This window comes from Octopus bimaculoides, chromosome 9 (assembly GCF_046866305.1).
Source record: "Octopus bimaculoides isolate indiv1 chromosome 9, ASM4686630v1, whole genome shotgun sequence".
In the NCBI taxonomy this organism is placed as follows: Eukaryota; Metazoa; Mollusca; class Cephalopoda; order Octopoda; family Octopodidae; genus Octopus; species Octopus bimaculoides.
The window spans coordinates 71,761,851-71,779,486 of NC_142936.1; the positions used below are offsets into that span (position 1 = coordinate 71,761,851).

At 36.2% G+C, this 17,636-nt stretch overlaps 1 protein-coding gene across 5 annotated transcripts in view; it reads right to left on the reverse strand.

Moving 5' to 3' along the window:
* Positions 1 to 651: 651 nt before the first annotated feature.
* LOC106881648 (uncharacterized) overlaps positions 652 to 17,636 on the reverse strand; it is an 87,349-nt gene continuing 70,364 nt past the window's right edge. For all 5 annotated transcript variants that reach the window (XM_052970755.2, XM_052970753.2, XM_052970754.2 and 2 more), the window contains one exon: positions 652 to 6,870. In XM_052970755.2, coding sequence (XP_052826715.2) covers positions 2,473 to 6,867 — 4,395 coding nt within the window. In that variant the 5' untranslated portion in view covers positions 6,868 to 6,870 and the 3' untranslated portion in view covers positions 652 to 2,472. The remainder of the gene's footprint in view (positions 6,871 to 17,636) is intronic.

Below are 17,636 nucleotides of genomic sequence, written 5' to 3' on the forward strand. Positions count from 1 at the left end.
CAGAACATTACACCAAAAACTGCTTTTATTACATAATAATGACCTCCTTCATTATCCTTTGTACATTTCTCAAAATGTTGCAGCTTAATAGTTATAAATTAAAAGAAACAAAATTAGGATTCAGACAGAATATTTGAAATGTTATTTTCCTTTTTTTAAACCTCACATTCTTCCCTTTAGAAACAAGATATTTCTGCCACCAATTCCAGTGAAAGAACATACAGGTAACTTTGTTATGAATCTGCATCTAACTGCTCCTTGCACAGAACGGATTGGTTCACACAGCAGCTTTTTTTCTGCTCTTCATTTCCTTCCATAGTTGAACTATTTCTCTCCTTAAAACTGGCAGACGGGCATCATTTTATTTTATAGTATGAAGCAGTTATACTAGGGTAATTTTCTAAATAAATTTCAATTGAACAATTACCATACATACTACAACAACTATGATATGATTTGTGTTGACTTACTATGGAGAATGGCTGAAGAGTTTTATGTTTACATCCCATTACTGGTGATATGCTGGACTCTCAATGAAAAAAAAGTGTTTTTGCTACTTTTCTCACCTGACAGAAAAGTAGGTTACTACAAAAAAATAATAAATAAATAAAAATAATAAAAGAGGAAGAACTTGACTAAATAAGCACTGAATTAACTGTAAATTGTTAAGTTGTTTTATACATTAATTTCATAAACAAATGGTCAATGACAAAAAAGAACAACAGAATGGTTTGCTTTTTTTTTTTTTTTTTTGTAGTACCAAAATTTATAATGGATAAATATGCAATTATTTACACCAGCAATTTGTTTTTTGTTTTCTCATTTTCATTGCAGTTACATTTATTGTTGTTTTTTTTTTTAAGTCTGTGTATGCCACCAAACATAACACTGATAGGACATCTAAAAAAGAAAAACTGTACAATACCTCTTAAAATTGAAGGGTCTGAAAATAAATTCAGACAAATACAAATACTACAAAAAAAAAGTTGCATATTTAACAATGGTAGGTACAAAGATCTTAAAAAAAACAACCAACATTTTTTGCTTCGGTATTATTTTTTTTTTCCCTTCTGTTCTGTCAAGTCCTTTTTAAAATACTACCACATGTATGTTACAAAGTTCATAAATACCAATCCATATGCTCACTGTTTTTTTTATTTATCACCTCAGCTTCACCAGTTTCAAGCTGGGTTTGGGATTTTTCGCCTCCACAAAATGCTATTTTGATTGAATGATTATTGATAGATTCATTTTTGGTGATGGTTATTTTCAAGATGAGAGGAAAGGGGAGTCTTTATGGTGATGTTGAATTGTTGGTTGAAATACGTACGTGTATGTGTGTGTGTGTATATATATATATATATATATATATATATATATATATATATACACACATACATACATATATGTATATATATATATATATATATATAACAAAAACATGCCATAAACTGTCTTTGTGTTTTCTCCAAATTTAATTTCTATCCTGATATGACTCAATATTATGTTAGCTCAGTCAGTGACTTGAGAATGTTTAAAGCTGGTATAATGTAATTGATCAAGAAAAATGATAAACATGAAGATGATGATGATGGTAGTGATGACAAGGATGACTGACAATGGTAATGATACTGGTGACCAGGATGTTAATTATACTATTTTCAACAGTATAGACATCTTATTTACAAATGTTGAGGAAAAAAGGTGACCAAACTTTTAACATTATAAAAATAAATAATTTAAAAAAGCAGCTATATGAATAAAACCAGTGCCCTAGTAGCCATGTTATACACATTGTGTCTGAGTGATATCTAATGTAATTAATGTAAGGTAAGAATTGATAATAAATCTGTATTCAGATTTTGGTAGCATCATCAACTACGGACAAGTCAGACTAAGCAGACTGTTACCAGAACAGGAATTATCATTTTTACAAAAAAAAAAAAAAAAAGGTAAATAACAGCTGCTCTCATACAGTCCAAAATTTCTCTTGATTCCCTTCAATCAATAATTTTTCTTGTCTAAAATTTTTGTGATTGTATGAAGGATTCTAGGAATTTTGAGAGAATTGGAAATCATCTCAGATGATAACAATGGGTAGAAAAAAAAAAAAAAAGGCCAAATTGCAACTGCTTAACTGTTTCATACATAATGCAAAGGTGGATCACATCATTTCTTATGAACCACCAAAGGGCAACATATGAGAAATTTTAAAGTAGTTTTACTTTAGTTTCAGAAGAAAAAAAAAAACTAAAACAGGTAATGGTTTAGATTTTGGATAAACCTAACTAGAAAGGAAAATGGTATAAAAAACAGAAGTGTTTCCTTATGCACTGAATGTTCTGTTCTGAGAAATTCATAGCTAACAATATTGAGTCATAAACTGGATAGATATAAAGCATGAAAAATGAGTACTCAGTCCTTGATTGAGTCAAGAAAAACAGTCTACACAATTTATCTTTTTTTCTTTTTTCATGCCTTACGCAATGTGACAACATTTTTTCGACACAGCTTATGATTTAAGTCTTCCATAGCTTTTAAAGCCTCATCTCTCGTAACAAATCCTATCATAGCATTACCAGTAGGTCTGCCATCATCGGCATAGTGGAGACGAATTGACTCAGGCACCGGGTAATAACCCCTGAAGAAGTTCAGAATTTCTCCAATAGACACTGAAGGAGGAAAATTTTCCCCCTTAACATACTCATACTGTTTACCACCATGAACCATAAAAGGAGGATTAGAAGATTCTGTGTTGTTTTGCATATTAGCCTGCCTGGCTTGTTTCAAACAGTCCATCATTTCAGCTTTAGTTACTGCAGTAACATTAACATAACGCTTTCCTACATACTTCTTGTCACGAGCAACAGCTTTTTCACAATCTGTACTTGTTACAAATTCCACAAAAGCCTGCCCAGTTGTACGGCCATCTTTTCCATAAACAATTTGGATACCCCGAGGTGCAATATTTAAACCCTGACAAAATTCTTTAATTTCGTTAGTAGTTACTGCAAAAGGAAGTCCCTTTAGACTGACACAATAATAAGGGACTGGGTGTGATGTGAGAGTTTCGTTTTTTTTCCCATTACTGCTGGATAATGACTTTTTATCTTGAGCTTTAGCTTCAGATATTTTAGAAGCTAGGTTTTCCATTTTATCACTACTGCCAGTTTTGGAATCTGTTTTCCCAACAGCTTTTGAAACATCTTTCTGATTTTTGTTAGGGGAAGATTTTTCTGATGACCCTTTTTTCTCTTTGTCTTGTAAAAGTGACATATCTTTCTTGTTTCCTTCAACAATACGAATAAGTCGTCCCCCCATGTGACGTCCATCGTATGTGAGGGAGCTGTCATAGTCTTTCTGAGACATTACTTCAACAAATGCAATACCAGTGTTCTTACCACGGGAATCATGTTCGATTACAATACATGTGCTTGGGTTGGAAATATGAACATCTTTTAAGAATTTTACTATATCATCATTTGTTGCATTAAGAGGAATACCTTTGATTTGAATAACTGGGAAAGGAGTTGATGATGAAGACGATGTGTTATCAGCAGTGTTTGCACTTGTTTCTTTGTTAGATTTAACCAGAGGAGGAATATCATTGCTTGTATTTGGTTTCGCACTAGACATGTCCCTTGAAGGGTTTTCATTTAGATTATCGCTTTTCATCATTTTATTTGGGGTTGGCCCATGAGTTGCTTTCGGTACAAAGGAATCAATGGCATTTTCAAAATCCTCCATTGAGCACCGGTATATTTCTATATATCGGTTTGCCATGAAATTTCCATGACGTGAGAATGCTTCTGCTGTGTCTTGCTCAGAAGCAAATTTGATAAATGCATTGCCAGCTCTCCGCCCCTTTTCATTATTGATAAGTTTCAAACCATCTCGAGGGATGGTACATCCAGAGAAGAATCTTCGCACATCACGGTAGCCAACACTATAAGGTAGGCCAACTACTTCAACAAACAAATCAGGTTCACAGTGTCCACGTTTTATACCACGCATAGAATTATCATCCATATTACCAGGCCGTCTATTTCCAGAATCACCAGAACCAAAGTTCATTTCATTAGGGGGTCCATATTTTCTATCGTCCATAAGTGATCCTGGCATTCGACCAGGGGGACCTCCTCTCTCATTTCTGTTTGGGCTGCCATACCTTCCATAGGGTTCATTTCTTGGGAAAGGTGGTGGGCCATCATTTCTGTGGTATGGAGGTTGGTTTGGAGGCATATCATTCCAAGAACCAGGTTGAGAGTAGTGCGGGCCCATATTCATTTCCTCCTCATGCCATTCATTACGGAAATCATCAAGTCTTTCTCCGGGAATCCGATCATCTCTCATGGCATAGCCATCATCACCCCAGTTGACTTGACTGTCGTGCGGTGGGCCAGGTTGGCCAGGTAGAAACCCAGGAGGAGCATCACCTAAAAGACCTCTAGGTAATCCACTCATGTCAGGATCTTCATACATTTTATCTTTTCCTTGAAACATATTAGGATCATCACCCATATTTGGTTCACCAAAGGGAGGACAATCAGGATGACCTAAAGGTCTGTCAGGAAATCTTTGCCCATCAAAACCAGGCATGGAACCTGGAAATCCTGGATCTCTAGGTGGAGTTTGGCCATAATTATAATCTCCTCTTCTACCATCAGCTCCATAGTCATTTTTGGATCTATTATTTCTGTTCATATTTCCACCCATATCCATACGCCCTTTTCTGTTGTTATTCATTTCTCCTGGACCAGTATTTTTGTATGTGTCTACAGGTAGACCAGACTGTCTGTTGGAGCCTCCTGAATCAGTTTTAGTTTGATTATCCCGTCCACCTCGATCGAGATCTCGAGTACCAACTCCTCTATTTAGAGGAGCTTTGTCACTGCCCCGACTACCATCGTGCCTTGAGTCATTTCTTGAAGTTTCATAGCGACCTCCAGAATCATGCTGGTTATCATAACGCCCACCATCGTACCTACTGTCATGTCTACCACCATCATAATGACTATCATATCTTGAATCTCTCCGATTTTCTCTTCTGTCATAGCGATTGCTATCATCTCTTCCCCGATCATGCCTGTCATATCGACCACCATCGTCACGGCTACGGTCATGTCGACTACTATCATGGCGACCAGAATCATATCTGTTGAATTCATGTCTACCTGACTCTGACCTGGAATCATGGCGAGAGTCAGACTTTGAATCATGGCGACCAGAATCAGATCGATTTGAGTCATTTCTACTTGATTCATGACGGCTAGACTCTGCAGTTTTACTCCCTTCATTCCTGCTAGAATCTGATCTGTTTTGGTCAACTTTAGAGATGTCAGATCTCCCAGAGCTACTTGGCCGATTAGCTTCAGATCTATTCGCAGCCATTCTTCCAGTTTCAAGTCTTAGAGATTCTGTTCTTTCTTGATCTGTCCTGACATGTTCAGTTCTGTTGACATCAGGATGTGGGTTGTCAAATCTGGATTCATGTCTTCCACCATAACTTCTTCCTGAATCTGGTCTACCAGAATCATGGCGCCCAACATCAAGTTTTGGAGGATCTCGACGCCCTGCATCACCTCTGTTTGGTTCTAGTCTTCCCATGCTGGCTTCAGGGTGCACAAGGTCAGAACGTCCTTGATCATGTCTCACCATATCAGGCCTTGAAGGTTCATTTCTCATGTAGTTCATTGGGTGAGCTGGATCTGGGTTAGTGTTAGTTGAGTCATTTGTACGAGGCTGATTAGGTTGATTTAACATATCTCCTCTTGCCACTGGTGGGACTATATCAAGCCGTGGAGGACCATGCGGTTGAAACTCAGGTCTGTTTTGGTCTGGTCTGTTAATATTTGCAGGAGGCATATGATGAACTGGAATATTAGGCCTCATATTATTCTGATTGGTCTCAAATTCATTTTTACGTTCTGTATGATAAGGGGGCAGCACTTCTGGCCCAGGAGGTTTACCCAGTGGCATTATCTCAGGGGGCTGCAATGGAGGATTTGGGATTTGGATATTTCTGTTGGGTTGTGGAACTGGGTAATTGGGTAAATTTAAATGTGCATCTCTCACATTCATAAATCCTCCAGGAGGTGCATTTACATTTGCAGTTCCAAAGTGCCTTTGATCATTTGCACCATGTTCCAATCTAGGATCTTGGTTTGGTGGAAAATTGGGCCGACGATTAACAGCAAAATCATTTGGGGCTTCTGGAGGGCGGAAATCCATTGGCGGCCTGTTCATGTTATTATCTGGGTCTTGTGATACAAAATATGGATCTCGATTATTTGGATTCATCAGATTTGGTCCAAATTTAGGATCAGGAGGCAGTCCAGGCATTGGTGGTAATCCAGGGACAGTGTTTGTTGTTGGTGGTGGTATATTACTTCGAATATCTGTAGGGACTGAAGGAAAATTCCTATTGGGATAATCCATGTTTCTTGGTGGAGGAACACTTCTATCTGGAATAAAATTTGTATGATTCTGTGGTCCTAATGAACGTATATGATCATTTAAGGGTCCAGGAGGAGGACCAGTTGGTGGTCCTGTTGATGGGGGTGCAGCAGGAGCAGGTTTGCTGAAAGCTTGGGTAGGCACAGCTTCTCTGGCTAAAGCAATCACACTCTGCATTTCGGTTTTGCTACTGAGCAATAGTTGTACAGTGTTTCCATTGATTTGACCGTTTGTACGTAACATAGCTTGCCGCGCATCTTCATCAGACCCAAATGCAATAAAAGCGTCACCTCTTTCTCCACCGACAATATGTACACCTCCGTCAGGGATACTTAATCCTTGGAAATACTGCCGAATATCCATGGCACTAGCAGACCATGGAAGGCCTTGCAATCGAATGATTACAGACATTTTCTGAAAAAGAAAAAAAAGAAAAAAACTGTTATTTATTTGTAATAAATTAATTTCACAAAGAACATTGTTTTATTTTCTAAACATAAATCAATCAATTCATCAGACATACATGGCTGAATGTTGAGAAGCTTCCTTCCCAACCATGTGCTCTTGGGTTCAGTCCCACTGCATGGCACTGTTGGTAAGTGTCTTACACAGTAGCTTTGGATGAACCAAAGCCTTGCAAGTAGATGGAAACTGAAAGAAGCTTGTCAGTTACTGAAGCATTGATGACAATTTGAAACCAACAAGATCTGGGAAAGGGAAGGACAGCCCAGAGTTGAAGACAATGGAGAAAAGTCATCAATGGCCTGTTCCCACCAAGAGTGAATGGTTTAAGCTAAGCTATAGAGGAGTGTATTCACAATTGATTTTAGAATCCTCAGAGAATGTTATTTATCTGCTTATGGAACCAGGATGCAGAAGAACCAAAAGGACAAAAAGGGAGTATATCTTATAGGATATCATGACAAAACTATAGCTGTTTTCCTTGCTTAACAACACACTGACATAATTCATTTTCTGCCTTTATCTACTTAAGGAGACAGTCTTGGCACTATTATGTCCAGTAAGAGGAGAAAAAATTCACGAAAAAGTAAATGCATTTATCACTGTCTTAACACTAGAATAATCAGTTTATGCAAAATGACAAATATTATTACATTATTGTAATTATATCTGCAATACAAACCTGTCTTTCACTGTTGAGGGGAAAAACAAACAAACATACAGAATTAGAGAAAGCATATAACATAAATAATAACTCATTCCAGAAATATGTAGGTGATAGCATGTTTAATGGTTAAAATAATAAAAATCTATCGTATTCAAATTATCACTATCATGAGTACAAAAAAAAAAGAAAGAAAGAAAAAGAAAAAAGATTAGTTGATGGATATTATTATTTCACCAAGGATTGCAAACTCTGGACATGTTTTACCTTGTTAAAAACTCATCAGCCTTTTCATAGATTATTCAAGTGTTAGTGAGTAAATTGCTAAGTAAATACACTTAATTGAAGTTGAAATTCATGTCATGAAAGAACTCAGAGATATTGTGAATATGTCAGATGCTTAATGCACACAGACACACAAAAACCCCACATGAACCTGATAAGTATTAAAAACTGAAATACTAAACTTAGCACATTCCATTTAAATATATTCTTTAAAAAAAAAAAACACTGTTCTAATTATACTGTCCAACAAAGAATTTTACGTGTACCAACAAATATTTTTAATGCAATTTTTCAGTAGTATAGTTTCTGAGACGAGATAAATTATCCTTTTTTTAATATACTCTTATTTGTTTCAGTCATTTGACTGTGGCCATGCTGGAGCACTGCCCTTAGTCGAACAAATCGACCCCAGGACTTATTCTTTGTAAGCCTAGTACTTATTCTATCAGTCTTTTGCCAAACCACTAAGTTATGGGGACGTAGACACACCAACATCGGTTGTCAAGTGATGGTGGGGGGGGGGCAAACACAGACACAAACATATATATGTATATATACAATGGGCTTCTTTCAGTTTCTGTCTACCAAATCCAATCACAAGGCTTTGGTCGGTCCAAGGCTATAGCAGAAAACACTTGCCCAAGGTGTCACACAGTAGGACTGAACTCAGAAACGTGGTTGGTAAGCAAGCTACTTACCACACAGCCACTCCTGCACCTATGTATATAATTATATTTTAAATATTTTTGTTTTTCAGAACATTTGCTATTTAATCAGCATGACCATGAATGTAAAATCCATACTCTTTTACTTGTTTCAGTCATTTGACTGTGGCCATGCTGGAGCACTGCCTTTAGTCGAGCAAATTGACTTATTCTTTGTAAGCCTAGTACTTATTCTATCAGTCTCTCTTTTTTTTTGTTGCCGAACCGCCAAGTTATGGGGATGTAAACATACCAGCATCGGTTGTCAAGCGATGGTGGGAGGACAAACACAGACACACACACACATATATATACGACAGGCTTCTTTCAGTTTCCGTCTACCAAATCCACTCACAAGGCTTTGGTCGGCCTGAGGCTATAGTAGAAGACACTTGCCCAAGGTGCCACGCAGTGGGACTGAACCGAGAACCATGTGGTTGGTAAGCAAGCTACTTACCACACAGCCTTGTGATGTTTTTACAGCAAAGACCCAATGATCAGCTATCACGATGGGTCATATGGAAATAGACCAGATATATTATACTTTGGTTGTTATATAGTTACCATATATTTTTTTATATAACACACACACACATAAGCAACATGCCAGTTTAATCATTAAACTGCACATGGTTTTTAATATGGGAAAATTACATAAAACTACGTGAAGCTGAAATCAGTGAAACCAGATCCAGATCAGTTAAATATGACATTTTCCTATACTACAAAAAAAAAAAAAAGCCACAAAACCAAAAAATGTATATACTAAAACCTCAAATGGTGAACTAGCTTCCATAGTTAATGAACGTGTAATTGTTGGGGATGCTGTAATGTCTATAGTTGGTGTCAAAGTTATTTACTTCAAAGTATTTGAATACTTAAAAGACTTAAAGAGAAGGTAAAATTTCATATTTCAAGGTAAATTCCTTGACCAAAAAGTGCAAGTTAGTTGCTACCCTCTGCTAGAGAAATATCAATTTCGCAACAAGCTTTACAGCTGATGGTCCATTCTGCTACTGCAATGACAAAGAACTCTTTCACACAACTTGTCTCAAATTCCTGTAGTATCTGACTGGTACTGCATCACTGATTTACTGCAAAGAGGTCTGAAAGCAGGTCTTCTGTGTAATAGCAAAGTAAAGCAACAGATCCCTGTTGTCCAATATATACATCTAAAAAGAGACATGACCTACTACTTGGTACCATATACAATGGATTGAATAATGGAATCATCATCATTTAATGAGTTTTCCATACTGGCATGGGTTGGAATCTTTGGCAATGTCAAAGATATATACTGGTATGCATGCAAGATTTACCACTATCACTGTTTATAACTATGGCTCTCTATATTCAATGAGATTGGCCACTAAGGAATGAAAACAATCTAATTTGTTCTTTTAGTTGATCCCAAGAATATATTTCTACCTCTACATATCACAAACTTTTGAAGGGAATTTCAAAAGGGTGGATGTGCATATCAATGAAGTTTTAAAAGTTACTGAATTTGAACAAATCCTTAATCTATACACTGAAATTAAAAGCTTTGACAGGCTTCTCAATGTTTATGCATTAAACTTTCTGGGGAATATTGTCTGAGGCGGAGTTGAGAACCTATTAAGGCAGATTAGATGTCATTAACAACACACTTCCTACATTCTTCCCTAAATTTCTTTTGAGAAAAATTCCATCAAGCTATTCATGTAATGGAAACACAATACTAGGAATTTGGGAATGACTGTTGTTGAATGCATCACAATCAAGTTTAGATAACAATACCAGAACTTATTCATTAACTATAGCACTTCACTAAAATCTCAATTTCTGTATAAACTTACTTATTCCAAAGATTTTTGCCCTTTCAGCCACAACGGAATGTTTGTTTGTGTTTAACGATCTAATATGAGGGTTGATTTGTGCCTATCAGAACATACCTACTGAAACTATATTACCATCATTATATGTAACTAGCAGAAAGACCACCCTCTGGGCAGTTTTCTGCTAGCCACTTGATATTTCCACATTTGATTCCCAATTCTAATAATTTTTATGATATTTTATGTCGAATTATTTCTTTGTATAATAGTGCTCACTTGCTTAGTAAATATTGCTTTCATTATTTTATCAGTCATAATCTCTCTTTTTTTAAAGAGTCAATCTGTGATATATATCTATCATTAATAATTGGCAGAACTTACATAGGTGTGCATAGATAGATAGCTGGATGGAGGGATACACACACACACACAAAAGTCTGGTGCTGTGAGAACACATGGGAATGGTGTTTCCTTACTTTTTCAAATAAATCCAAATTTAAAATGATCTAATATAATATCATTCATTCGGCATGTGTTGAAATATGCCAAAACAATTGAATTCCACACAAATATATGTTACTTTACTTTAAAGTAGTATCTCCTTGTAAACACAATTGTCAGTAATCATACTGTTTCTATTTCTCTCAGCCAATGTTTTTACATTAGCCTTCTATCAAACTCTAGATAATGCAACATACAGCTGACCATGTAAGAAGAATTGTGCCGGAAGATACATTCCAATTTGTTCAAAAGTCTGTCCCTGTGCCTTGTAGCATGTCAAGGCAAAAGCTGGCTTAACAGGAAATAGTTTGCCTGTAGATGTAAACGGAAATTCCATTTCTTGAGATACATGTGGCACTCTTGGGATTAGCAGAGTTGATCCTGCATAAGGGCAAGAAGTAACCTCAGCCTCAATAACATGATCATGTAAACTGATAATGATGTAGCATGTGCCATTGCAATGTCCATTAGTAGCGTCTAAATTTCTCAGAAGCATTATGCATCTTCTTTTCTTCAGTTTGAGAATAGTGTACTTATGAACTCGATTATGTACAGAGTTTCATTATCAACTGTATCTGAGCTTCTTTATATTTTTAGCTCACCAGGGATCCTGGTCAACAGTAAATCATCCACAAATTGTGCTGCTTCATTTGTTGGAGTAACAATGGTTCTATTTGCAAACCACACAGGGTTTGTGAAGTTATTTTTGGGGTCAGCATATACAAAATCTCACAGATCTGACAGAGTACCACTTTCAAGTCAAAGGTCATTGGGTAGTTTGATTTTGAATTCACCTAGGCTTTGTTCAACAGAAATGTTACTATTTCCTACATCAAGAAGGTAATTAGCAAACTCTCTTTCATCAGAATGACCTTCTGTAAGAAGTCTTAGATTGGTTGTCAACTCCACTACTTCCACATGATCGCAAAGAAAAGATCTCTTTAGTGTTGAGTCAATAATTTGTGATCTGACACCATTATTTTTAAATAGAATATTCTCCTCTTGAGACACCCTAACCAGTCAGTCACGTGTAGCGGAAACAGAATCCTGTCTACGTCTCCGTGCATATTCAGACATCAGATTCAGTCACTTTGCCCTGGTTCCATCTCATTCGGTTGCCCGTCTTTCTTTCTGCTGTTGTGCCTTTACTGCTAAATTTTTTTTTTCAGTCGCATATTATAGATAAATGAAAGCTCGTTAAAAACTCTTGTTTAGCGTGCTAAAAATAGCAGCAATTTCATAGTTATTATTCTAAAGCTTATAGCATTCCAAGTTGCCATACCAACAAAATCACTTCTTCATTACAAAAAAATTACTGGTATATTAAAGAATTTTCATGTTATCGAAAATATTTATTTAACAAACTCTAGAAACTGATAATATTCTTGAAATTGTGCCTCGTATCAAAGTTATGCAGCTAGTTTGTGTAATAGCATGCATTTATTCAATACAAAATCACTTCAAAAATTATACCAGTATATAAAAAAATTTTCATTTTATCAAAAATATTCATTTAACAAACTCCAGAAACTGATAATATCCTTGAAATTGTGTCTAGTATCAAAGTTATATAGCTATTAATAAATTATCATTAACGAAAATAGAGGTGAGCGAGAATAAGAGGCTGTTGCAAACAAAAACATAATGTGTTGCCTGCAACAAATTAATATTGTTTATTATTAAACATTAAAATCTACTCCGCAGTGAATGCAATGAATATTTAAATTTGCAAGAATTTGGAGTTTAAAAAATTCAATAAACTTCAGAAATCGAAATTACAGGAAATTTCTTAGAACATGAATTTATAAAAATATTTCCAGATGGTCAAGCTTTTAATTTTGCTTTCTTTTAGTAATTGTTACATACCTAATTAATAAGCAGCTTTCTCCATTATACTGCATTCATTGAGTTTCAACAGTCTAAATATATATTGCACAAAATACAAGCTCACTTCTTTGCTTGTAGAGCCAACAGGATGAAAGATGCATTTGTCTTTGGATAGAACACTATTTTATTCTAAGTTTTGTACCCAGCAACAATTCTTTGAATAATTTAAGGTTGTGAGTAAATGTATAGTTATGCCTAACAACCAGTGAGTCAAGTGGGTTGCCTTTGGTGTTTATCCAACACAAGGACAAAAAGCCAAGTTAATTTTGGTAATAACAGGCTTTCAACAAATAAAAGTTTGACCACAGAGTTCTTCACTATCTTTGGAAATACTCAGAATTTGTAATTTGGTCATTTTATGCTTAAATGTGAAAGAACACTTGGTGGATAAAACAATTGAAATCAATACCAATGATAATGCAACATAATTTAGATGAATGAAGAATGTGGACCACACATCCGAACATGGTCGATGCCAGCCCCCCCGCCCCGACAGGATCATGTGCCGGTAGCACATAAAAATCACCATCTGAACGTGGCCGATGCCAGTGCTGCCTGACTGGTTCCCGTGCCGGTGGCACGTAAAAGGCACCTACTACACTCTCAGAGTGGTTGGCGTTAGGAAGGGCATCCAGCTGCAGAAACACTGCTAGATCAGATTGGAGCCTGGTGTGGCCGCCTGGCTTTCCAGACCCCAGTTAAACCATCCAACCCATGCCAGCATGGAAAACGGATGTTAAACAATGATGATGATGACACACTACTGTAGGTATGTGTTTGTGTCAAGGTTTGATTCCTTCATTTACATGGGAAAATGCACCTGTACATTCTGTGGTATTTGGTAATGAGCATCCACCATAGAAACAATGCCAAAAATGCAATGTATAAGCAAAAACAAAGTCTATAAGCCACACCAGAAGCTATCCATTAAGGAGAGCAGTAACACCAAAGAAGAATTGACAAAAAGCAGAGGGAGCTCTTTAGTGCTGGAAGCACAATAAAATGCACAGAGTACATTCAATAAAATGTTTAGTGACAGAAAGCCACCAAAACAAGGCCAAAAATTGAATGTACAAGCAATCTCTGGATGATATGACACAATAGCTCTAAATAATAATTGATGCAGATTTTGATAATCTGTTCAACACATGGTAGTATAGAAAAAAAAACTGATGTAAAAATTATGAGGAGTTAGATATCTAACTCATCATAATAGTAAAACAGGGTTTACAGATTGGGACTAGAACTGTAGTAAAGTAATTTAATGAAAGACAAAAACAATCTCTGAATGTGGTAGGTATTGGGGGTTTATAGAGTACCAGTAGTGTCTTATTTCTTAATGTATTTCAAGTAGCTAAAGACAGTCTACATGTTAAGTAAAACAACAGTATTTGTTGTTTTGTAATCTATTAATACATGGTAAATTAATCAGAATCTGGTAATTTTAGATAATCATTAAAGAATCCATCATTTTGGCAATAAGCTATTAATGAAGTCAGATGAAATACCTTTCTTGACAGTTGTGAGACAGTTGTATTGTCAAATGAATACAAGTAGATGTCCTTAAAAATGAATTCTGAGTCAAAGTTTTGAAGAAGCATGTAACTTAAGCTTGAAAAGTAAGCAGCTCTATGGAAACAATTGATTTCAGAAACAACAGAACAATTTTTTTGAGGGTGGTGATGGTTATAAACAGATGGTATTGTTGTGAATGATTTGAGTTCAATAGAATTAAAGGCAGAGTGTAAGTGGACATCAAGGTATTAGCCTTGGCAGAAAGAAATACGGCTGATGGTTGATTTTAGCTGCTGGCAAAAGACTGCAGTTTGCATTATTCGGTATCAGTTCTTGTCTTTGAAAACTCTATTTCTCGCTTTCATGTTGCTTTTTCTACAATGATACTGTATCGCTTCTAGGTAAGTCGTTCACTATGTTTAAAATCTCAATGCACAACAACCTCTTGTCCACAGATATGCTGTCTCTTCTCAAGCTATTCTATGGCTACTACTGCGACCTCTCCTCCCCAGATTAGGTTGAATGCCTTTAAGTTATCTTTACTCAAGCATCTCCAATTCACTTGTCATCCACAGCTATAATTCCCTCCCTGCAAATTTATCTTGTAACTGTATTTTGTTACCCCCAAGTTTTCACGAGGTCGTTGCCAGTGCCGCTGGACTGGATTCTGTGCAGGTGGCACGTAAAATACACCATTTAGAGCGTGGCCGTTGCAAGTACCACCTGACTGGCCTTCGTGCCAGTGGCACATAAAAGCACCCACTACACTCTCGGAGTGGTTGGTGTTAGGAAGGGCATCTAGCTGCAGAAACTCTGCCAAATCAGATTGGAGCCTGGTGTAGGTCCAACCCATGCTAGCATGGAAGGTGGACATTAAACGATGAACGAACGATCATCAACTTGCAACTGTTCAGAGAGAATCATCAGCTCTGTAGATACAGTCTCTCTATAAATATATATTTAAAAAATTGCTAATTGGAAGTAAGCATTCTGTAACTCAAACAGACTGATTGTTAAAAATATTAAGTATAATGTATATGAGCTTTACAGAACAATGGAAAAGATAGTGAACAAATTCCTTTCGTATCATTTTAAATTACTGCTTGAACATGTTTCATGTCTTTCATCTTCTATCCTACCAAATAAGTAGTTTCGATGTAGAGTTAAATCACACATAATTATATTTACCCTTTAGTGTTTAAATCAGCTATATCTGGTTCAAATATTCTACCTTTTTTATGTTCAAACTGGCCAGATCTTGCTTCTTACACCTACCATGCAATATCATTCTAAAAATAAATAATTCCACCATCGAAATCTTGAAGTTACAAGATAATACACAATTAATTCAAAGCAATGTGAATAAATAAACATTACATTTGACTGAGTAATCTGAATGCTAAAGGGTTTATGGCATTGAAATCAAAAAGAAACTATTTGTATATTTCTTTAAATGAAGTTGAGATTTCCTTTCAGAAACTGAGAACTCAAAGTAGTGACAGAACAGGTACCTTTTATTCTCATTTTCTGAATGCTAATGCAAGTATATGCTTGCAAATGGTATGCCATACATGCAGATGGATCTAAATTCATAAACTGCATATAATTTTTGCCATTGCAGACCACTACTGGATTTCTCAGAATGTTTTCTTCTCTTGATTGTATACAAACACAAGAGGAAAGATGATGACACGCTTGCTGATAGTCACACTCAATAAGAATACAACCATCAAATACCAGTGGTAGAGAATTTTAAGTTAGGTAGATCAAAGCACATAATATTAGAAACTGTGACACTCTTTTCTTCACTGATTATCAGTACAGCCCAGATCTACAGGAAACGTTCGTGTCATTAGTGGCCCGCTTCCTTGAGAACTTTGACAGAAGCCATATTGTGGCTTGTTTCTTGTGTCTCTTATTTACTGGATTGGTAGCTTCCTGTCAGCCTGCACCATTTGCAATATGAACCAATTCCTTCTGATTCATATTCCATCGACTCTGGTCTATCTCAAGGTTCAATAATATTCTGATTTAACAAAGGTGGTGAGCTGGCAGAAACATTAGCACGCCGAGTTAAATGCTTAGCAGCATTTCATCTGTCTTTATGTTCTGAGTTCAAATTCAAGTCGACTTTGCCTTTCATTCTTTCAGGGTCGATAAATTAAATACCAGTTGCACACAGGGGTCGATCTAATTGACTGCCCCCAAAATTTCAGGCCTTGTGCCTAGAGTAGAAAAGAAAAGAAAATTCTGATTTAACAACCTACATTTCACTTCTGAAACCCATACCAAATCTGAGTGTGTATGTGTGTGAGAGAGAGAGACTTGGAAGGAATCCTTCAATGGAGGGCTGTAATAACTTTTGTCTCTTTTAACAGAACAAAGACTATGAAAGTCTAGTGTAATCATAATACACAACTAAGACCCTCAATCTTTCAAGCTATCAATCCCTAATCCCCCACCCCACCAAATTAGCCATCTACATACCCTCTCTACTCCAGCCCGCTCATCTTCCCAGACTCAGCATGAAACACTTTTTCCAATCCTTTCTACAGAATTTAAAACCCTCTAAACTCTTTCTTACAGATGTTGAAGCCAAATGTGTTACCACATCATTTCTGAAAGGCTGGGAGTACTGGCTCTTAGTTTTGCACTTAAATTCAAAAATAGAACAGCTTAGAGAAGAAAATGGTTAGTGTGGCTCTCCACTTTCTTAGCTAACTGTGATGTCTTTCCTATACAAAAATAAATCATTATATATTATGATCAAATATCTACATAATGATGGTGTTTCATAAAAATAAAAAAATGAATGTAAATACTTAACAGCACTAAAAATGTTAGAAGTTCTAAATCTTTGTTTTATGAAACAACTCAATTAAGAACCTTCAGAGAGATAGAGAAATTTGGTGTAAATTCACAAGGATGTCGCTAATGTAGTGTAAACAGCAGCAGTTGATGAATGTTACAATAGTTATGCAACAGTATGGAGACCATTCATATATTTAGTCAGTACATCTAGTACCAGTTGTCACTTGGCAAATAAGAAATAATTTGGAAGCAGAACACAGATTATGTAATGAGAGACCTCTGGTTGTCTACCACATCAGTAATATTAATGGGGTTAAATGTTAAAAGTTGTTTAATGGAAGGATTCTTGAGTAAATTAATGCACAAAGCAACCGAGCAGGCATGTTGATGTATATTGCATCCAAGAGATAAAGTGGAGAGGAGCTTCAGCCAGGTTCCTCACAAGCAAGACACACAGGTATAAAATTTTCTGGAAAGATAACAGTGATGGAGCATGTAGTGTGGGCATACTTCTTGCAGAAAAATGGGTGGGTA